Consider the following 8309-nt stretch of genomic DNA (forward strand, 5'->3'; position numbering starts at 1 on the left):
AGACACTGTGGCCCCCTCAAATGCAGAAGTGTGTGTGTGACACTGACACTGTGTCAGTCTCAGTGTGTGACTGTGTATGTGTGAGTGTGCATGACTGTGTCACAGCGTGTTTGTGACAGTGTGCGCGTCTCAGCGTCTGTGTGTGTGTGAAACTGATTCTGTCAGTCGTGATGTGTTTGTGTCTCAGTGTGTGTGCGTGTCACAGTGTGAGTTGAGTCTGTCTGTCTGTGTGTGTGTGTGTGTGTGTCTGTGTGTGTGTGTCCCTCAAATCTGCATCAAAGTTAACACAAACCAACACACCAAAAGTCTTTGTACTTTTCTAAACAATTATTTTAATTTTTCTAATTATTAAAACATAAAACACACACAATATATATAATTTGCATTATTAAATACAAAGCAACCTGGAGCCTGTGCTCCCAGTATAAGAAATGGCATTGCATTTTTTCATCTCCAGCGTTAACAGGGAGTGAACCCCCCCTCCAGATAGCTATTGTAAAAAGGCAAAGCCAGGGTTTTATTTGTGCTTGTAGAAGCTGTATACCTCGACAGCGCTGCTAAGCACTCTCTTCTAGTCTAGCTGCAACACAGGCACATATCCCGGGGGGGGGGATGCTGGGATCGAACACTGACCCCCCCCCTCGCCTGACCACACCATAGCCCTTTGTGAAGATCCTGCAGGAGGGATGTTCAGTCTGGCTGCTGGCAAATGCACTAAAAACAGTCAAGCCTTTGTGTTATGCCTGGCTTTATACTAAATTACATTTTTTTTTTTTTTTATTAAGTGAGAAAGGAATTCGGAGCACAAGCTCCAGCAGGACGGCAGTTTCAGGCCCCTCTTGTCCCCTCAGGATCTCATGCAGCGGTGGTTTTGGACGGGGAGGGAGGGAGGGAGGGAGGAGGCTACAAAATGGCACATTCCGAACTCTCTTTCTTTTCGGGACGCCTTCGCTCCGCTCCCTGCCGTGCCTGGGCCCTCAGCTGCAGAAAAAAAAAAACACACAACACAACAGCGATGACTTGAGAGCACTTTTGGGGAAAGCGTATCAATAGAATTTTTTCTGTGGCCAATTAGTGCCTGTGTCAGTAGCAGCAGGCTGTGTGGTCCAGTGGTTATAGAAAAGGGCTTGTAACCAGGAGGTCCCCGGTTCAAATCCCACCTCAGCCACTGCCTCATTGTGTGACCCTGAGCAAGTCACTTAACCTCCTTGTGCTCCGTCTTTCGGGTGAGACGTAATTGTAAGTGACTCTGCAGCTGATGCATAGTTCACACACCCTAGTCTCTGTGAGTCGTCTTGGATAAAGGAGTCTGCTAAATAAACAGTACTGGAGACACAGGGCTCAGACTCCACTCCGCGTGCCACAGGGATCGACGGCTACGTGGTGGTGGTGTGCTGACGTACCTGCTGTGACGATGGCTGTGGGGGAGGCTGCTGCTGCTGCTGGTACTCCTCCTCCTGTAGCTGCTTGGCTAAGTCGAGGTCGCTGAGTGGAGTCCCACGGTGCTGCTGTAAAGCCATGGCCACCATGTAATCCTGAGAGGAACCATTATTATTATTACTATTATTATTATTATTATTATTATTATTATTATTATTATTATTATTATTATTATTAATAATTATATTTAGCAGATGCTTTTATCCAAAGCGATTTACTAGGGGGGTGAACTCTGCATCATCAACAACTGCTGCTGCTGCTGCTGCTGCAGAGACACTTCCAATAGGAGCTTGTTTGTTTGACGTCTCACCCCCCCCTCTACGTGTTCTCCTGAAAGCCCACCTGTAATTCTGTTACAGTTTATAGGTCTAGTGATATTAAACTGCAGTTGCAATAGCAGATTGGTTTTCTCTCTCTCTCTCACCTGGTCGATCTGTCTCTGCTGCCCCGTGCCCTGTGCCCCCGTGGGCAGGCTCAGCTCCGAGGGGGCTGGCGCGGGGGCTGCCCTCTCCGGGGGGTGGCACAGGCGGAACTGGGAGTCGCAGAAGTTCCCGTCTCCCTCCAGGTTGTGCAGGCTCTCCCACACCACTGCCTCCTCCTGCAGGAAGCCCTGATCCGACACCAGCAGGTAAAGGTGCTCCTGCAGCCGGGACAGGGAACACGTTCCCATAAAAAAAAAAAAAAACATGCACACACGCGTGCACGCGCACACACACAAACACACTTACATACACGCACACACACACACACGCACAGAAACACACACGCACGCATACACACACATACACACCGTTCTTACAAAAACAGCACATTTCGAGAAACACAAGCAAATGGATAAGAATTCCTCTGAAGGACTAGGAACGGGGAATTGGTTTTTTAAAAAGAAATTAATAAAAATTGACAAAGACGAGGAAGGCGAAACCTTTTTATTGGACTGACTAAACAAGAATTAAAACAAGCGTTCGAGACCTCAGAGGTCTCCTCCTCTTCTTCTTGTGAAAGTCGAAAAGAGAGAGACGGACATTCACCTGAAGAAGACACCTCTGAGGTCTTGAAAAGTTTGTGATTTAAATAACCGTTTAGCTAGTCCAATGAAAAGGCATCTCACCTCTCCTTCTCTCCGCCCGTCACCTCTGGACTGACGTGGTTCCCCCCCTCCCCCCGGGCGGTGGGAGGGCGCCGTACCTTGTGCTTGATCATGGTGCTGAAATGATTGTTCCTGAAGAAGACGGAAAGCTCCCCCTCTTTGGCGGTGGCGCCGAGCTCGCACAAGCCGTGGTACGAGAGCTGCGTGGCCGTGGACTCCAAAAACTGCTCCGCCACCAGCCCCTCGCTGACCGCGCTGCTGTCCGCAGAGTGCTTGAAAGTGATGATTTTCTCCACCAGCTGGTTGTAGCTCAGCTTCCCCACCGCTTGAACCGTCTCTGGACTCTGGACAGGAGAGGGAAGGTATTGAAGGGGCACGATTACCATTTGCACTAGACTCGCCTGACCTCAGCACCACGTTACTGGATCCTCAGCTGATGCGCTATCCTTGCACTATTGCACTGCTAACATGGTCACTGTAGATATAACTTGCTGTGATCCTAACTGGCTGCATCCTAGTTCATACTGTATTCTATTATTATTATTTGTTTATTTAGCAGACGCCTTTATCCAAGGCGACTTACAGAGACTAGGTGTGTGAACTATGCATCAGCTGCAGAGTCACTTACAACAACGTCTCACCTGAAAGACGGAGCACAAGGAGGTTAAGGGACTTGCTCAGGGTCACACAATGAGTCAGTGGCTGAGGTGGGATTTGAACCGGAGACCTCCTGGTTACAAGCCCTTTTCTTTAACCACTGGACCACACAGCCTTCTATTCTAGTAGTGTTATTATTATACATAGCATCCTAGTTCATATTGTATTCTAGTAGTGTTATTATTATACACAGCATCCTAGTTCATATTGTATTCTAGTAGTGTTATTATTATACAGAGCATCCTAGTTCATATTGGATTCTAGTAGTGTTATTATTATACATAGCATCCTAGTTCATATTGTATTCTAGCAGTGTTATTATTATACATAGCATCCTAGTTCATATTGTATTCTAGTAGTGTTATTATTTGCACTTACTGTAAACTACACTGTATTTAAATATGAAGCTTGCACTGTAACCCTGTGCTGCCCTGTAACACCTGTGTGAGTCGCCTGGGATAACACGCTCAGGTGTGTCTTGTTATTAAACTCCTCGGGAGATCCAGGAATGCACCAAACTTATTTCCATCCCTGCCGATTTTCTATGAGCGAGTATCACAACAGAGATCAACAGGGGTGGAAATAAGACTCCTATTGCACAGCAGCGTCACCCATTCCAGGTTTTAATATGTGCCGCAGGGTACGGGTAACGAGCGCAGGAGTGTCAAACTCTTTGTAAAATAAAACTGTTACAATGATACCTGGTGCTGCGCGGGTGTTAAAGAAAGTTTGGATCAGAACCGCTGCGCCATGGTAACTTGAACCCGCAGAACCTGAGCTTGCAGACCGCAGCGCTGCTCACCTGGGGGTCGACGAGCCAGCCGTGGTACAGAGGGATGTCCAGCAGGTCAAAGACGATGCACTCGGGGGTGTACTCGAAATCCTCCACCCCGGTGAAGCGCACGTTCACATCCAGCCCGGTGGAGAGCTTGGGGAGGACGGCCACGGCGTCACTCAGGTTCTGAGGGGAGAGCAGGCAGGGAGGGAGGGAGGGAGGGAGGGAGGCAGGGAGGCAAGCAGGGAGGGAGGGAGGCAAGCAGGGAGGCAGGGAGGGAGGGAGGGAGGGAAGCAGGGAGGCAGGCAGGGAGGGAGGGAGGCAAGGAGGGAGGGAGGGAGGCAGGGAGGCAAGCAGGGAGGCAGGCAGGGAGGGAGGGAGGGAGGGAGGGAGGGAAGCAGGGAGGCAAGCAGGGAGGCAGGCAGGGAGGGAGGGAGGCAAGGAGGGAGGGAGGGAGGCAGGGAGGCAAGCAGGGAGGCAGGCAGGGAGGGAGGGAGGCAAGCAGGGAGGGAGGCAAGCAGGGAGGGAGGCAGGCAGGCAAACAGCTCAGGGTTTAGTCTCCATTCAGGGCCGAGTCAATTCCAATGATGATTATTATTATTATTATTATTATTATTATTATTATTATTATTATTATTATTAATAATAATAATAATAATAATAGGTCATTTAGCAGACACTTTTATCCATATACAGAGACTAGGGGGTGAACTCTGCATCACCAACAACTGCTGCTGCTGCAGAGTCGCTTCTAATAGGACCTTGCTTGTTTTACGTCTCATCCGAAGAACAGAGCACAAGGAGGTGAAGAGACTTGCTCAGGGTCTCACACACACAGGGAGTCAGTGGCTGAGCCGGGATTGAACCTGGAGTCTCCTAGCATCAAGCCCCTTTCTTTAACCCTTCGTCTCCAAGACGCTTTGGATAAAAGCAGGGATGGAAAGAAGACTCCCATTGCATAGCAGTTTGATCCAATCCTGGTTTTACTATGAGCTTGTTACCTATACACAGTCGCTAATCAAGCTGGCATTAAAACCTGGAACGGGTGAAACTGCTACGCAAGAAGAGTCTTATTTTCATCCCTGTAAAAGCCTCTGCTAAATGACCAATTAATAAGGAACTAACTCATATAGCTGCTGCACTGGAGCGGTTCTGAACGTACCTGCTGAAAATTCAACTCCAGCCCTTTTGCCTTCTCTCTCGGTTTTGTAGCCAGAACACACTCTCCTGCCAAGAAAGAAACCAAAGTAATTCAGCAACTAGACAAAAGTAGAAAAGTAGCAACCTTAACACTTTATAGAGGTTTTATTATTATTTTTTTTTAAATGTTTGAACCTTTGCCAAAGTTCTTTTTTTTTTTTTTTAAACTGTTGTCTCTAAATATATATATATATATATATGAAAGCCAAATACAGGCCTTAAGCTGAAGGGAACACGAAACCACCGCTCTGAGGCTTGGAGCTTGGTTTCAGGAGACTGTAGGTTTCAGTTCGCTGCGCGGCACACCAGGCAGGGAGACTTGGGGGTTTGATACAGCAAACCTCAAACTAGGTCTCCCGGGGGTCTCCTGGAACCAGCTGTTCCTGGGGGGGGGGGGCAGCGGCTTGAAGCCTGAGGGACTCTCGGACACTCCCTCACTTACCCAGATGGGCCATCAGCTCTTCTGCACTGATGACTTCAGTCTGGGCAGGCAGCTTCGCCTGAAAAAAATAATAACGAAATAAAAAAATAAATAAACAAAACTGACTTATTTTGATCCGTATCACAGAACCAGGCTGTGCAACTCACTCCAGAGATGATACCAGACATACAAGACTCTCTGTTGCACAACAGCAGGATCCATTCCTGGTTTTACTGTGGGTTCAATTATCATTATTCTTATTTATTATTACCTATACACACTGTGGCGAATCAAGCTCCTATTAAAACCTGGAATGGGTGACACTGCTATGTAGTGTTATTATTATACATAGCATCCTAGTTCATATTGTATTCTAGTAGTGTTATTATTATACATAGCATCCTAGTTCATATTGTATTCTAGTAGTGTTATTATTATACATAGCATCCTAGTTCATGTTGTATTCTAGTAGTGTTATTATTATACACAGCATCCTAGTTCACATTGTATTCTAGTAGTGTTATTATTATACACAGCATCCTAGTTCACATTGTATTCTAGTAGTGTTATTATTATACACAGCATCCTAGTTCATATTGTATTCTAGTAGTGTTATTATTATACATAGCATCCTAGTTCATATTGTATTCTAGTAGTGTTATTATTATACAGAGCATCCTAGTTCATATTGTATTCTAGTAGTGTTATTATTATACATAGCATCCTAGTTCATATTGTATTCTAGCAGTGTTATTATTATACATAGCATCCTAGTTCATATTGTATTCTAGTAGTGTTATTATTATACATAGCATCCTAGTTCATATTGTACTCCAGTAGTGTTATTATTATACATAGCATCCTAGTTCATATTGTATTCTAGTAGTGTTATTATTATACACAGCATCCTAGTTCATATTGTATTCTAGTAGTGTTATTATTATACATAGCATCCTAGTTCATATTGGATTCTAGTAGTGTTATTATTATACATAGCATCCTAGTTCAGATTGGATTCTAGTAGTGTTATTATTATACATAGCATCCTAGTTCATATTGTATTCTAGTAGTGTTATTATTATACACAGCATCCTAGTTCATATTGTATTCTAGTAGTGTTATTATTATACATAGCATCCTAGTTCATACTGTATTCTAGTAGTGTTATTATTATACACAGCATCCTAGTTCATATTGTATTCTAGTAGTGTTATTATTATACATAGCATCCTAGTTCATATTGTATTCTAGTAGTGTTATTATTATACATAGCATCCTAGTTCATATTGTATTCTAGTAGTGTTATTATTATACACAGCATCCTAGTTCATATTGTATTCTAGTAGTGTTATTGTTATACACAGCATCCTAGTTCATATTGTATTCTAGCAGTGTTATTATTATACATAGCATCCTAGTTCATATTGTATTCTAGTAGAGTTATTATTATACATAGCATCCTAGTTCAGATTGTATTCTAGTAGTGTTATTATTATACACAGCATCCTAGTTCATATTGTATTCTAGTAGTGTTATTATTATACATAGCATCCTAGTTCATATTGTATTCTAGTAGTGTTATTATTATACACAGCATCCTAGTTCATATTGGATTCTAGTAGTGTTATTATACAGAGCATCCTAGTTCATATTGTATTCTAGTAGTGTTATTATTATACATAGCATCCTAGTTCATATTATATTCTAGTAGTGTTATTATTATACACAGCATCCTAGTTCAGATTGTATTCTAGTAGTGTTATTATTATACACAGCATCCTAGTTCATATTGTATTCTAGTAGTGTTATTATTATACATAGCATCCTAGTTCATATTGGATTCTAGTAGTGTTATTATACATAGCATCCTAGTTCATATTGTATTCTAGTAGTGTTATTGTTATACACAGCATCCTAGTTCATATTGTATTCTAGCAGTGTTATTATTATACATAGCATCCTAGTTCATATTGTATTCTAGTAGAGTTATTATTATACATAGCATCCTAGTTCAGATTGGATTCTAGTAGTGTTATTATTATACATAGCATCCTAGTTCATATTGTATTCTAGTAGTGTTATTATTATACACAGCATCCTAGTTCATATTGTATTCTAGTAGTGTTATTATTATACACAGCATCCTAGTTCATATTGGATTCTAGTAGTGTTATTATACAGAGCATCCTAGTTCATATTGTATTCTAGTAGTGTTATTATTATACATAGCATCCTAGTTCATATTATATTCTAGTAGTGTTATTATTATACACAGCATCCTAGTTCAGATTGTATTCTAGTAGTGTTATTATTATACACAGCATCCTAGTTCATATTGTATTCTAGTAGTGTTATTATTATACATAGCATCCTAGTTCATATTGGATTCTAGTAGTGTTATTATACATAGCATCCTAGTTCATATTGTATTCTAGTAGTGTTATTATTATACATAGCATCCTAGTTCATATTGTATTCTAGTAGTGTTATTATTATACATAGCATCCTAGTTCATATTGTATTCTAGTAGTGTTATTATTATACATAGCATCCTAGTTCATATTGTATTCTAGTAGTGTTATTATTATACATAGCATCCTGGTTCATATTTGCTCACCTTTTCCACCCCACCCCCCCCTCTCTCTCTCTCTCTCCTTACCTTCCAGCGCAGAAACAGGATGTTCATAATGGCCAGCAGGGGGCAGGGTCCGTTCTCACTCTGCGTCACG

At 42.7% G+C, this 8309-nt stretch overlaps 1 protein-coding gene across 1 annotated transcript in view; it reads right to left on the reverse strand.

Annotated features, from left to right (window-relative positions):
- Positions 1 to 308: 308 nt before the first annotated feature.
- Positions 309 to 8309, reverse strand: part of LOC117395516 (ubiquitin carboxyl-terminal hydrolase MINDY-1) — a 9287-nt gene continuing 1286 nt past the window's right edge. The window contains exons 1-8 of the mRNA XM_033994473.3: positions 8240 to 8309; positions 5602 to 5659; positions 5122 to 5186; positions 3987 to 4145; positions 2626 to 2871; positions 1865 to 2080; positions 1404 to 1535; positions 309 to 981 (exon numbers count right to left, since the gene is read on the reverse strand). The exon at positions 8240 to 8309 is cut by the window's right edge and continues 1286 nt beyond it. Of these exons, the coding sequence (XP_033850364.3) occupies positions 904 to 981; positions 1404 to 1535; positions 1865 to 2080; positions 2626 to 2871; positions 3987 to 4145; positions 5122 to 5186; positions 5602 to 5659; positions 8240 to 8309 (1024 nt within the window). The 3' untranslated portion in view covers positions 309 to 903. The remainder of the gene's footprint in view (positions 982 to 1403; positions 1536 to 1864; positions 2081 to 2625; positions 2872 to 3986; positions 4146 to 5121; positions 5187 to 5601; positions 5660 to 8239) is intronic.

The sequence above is a fragment of the Acipenser ruthenus genome, chromosome 35, assembly GCF_902713425.1.
Source record: "Acipenser ruthenus chromosome 35, fAciRut3.2 maternal haplotype, whole genome shotgun sequence".
In the NCBI taxonomy this organism is placed as follows: Eukaryota; Metazoa; Chordata; class Actinopteri; order Acipenseriformes; family Acipenseridae; genus Acipenser; species Acipenser ruthenus.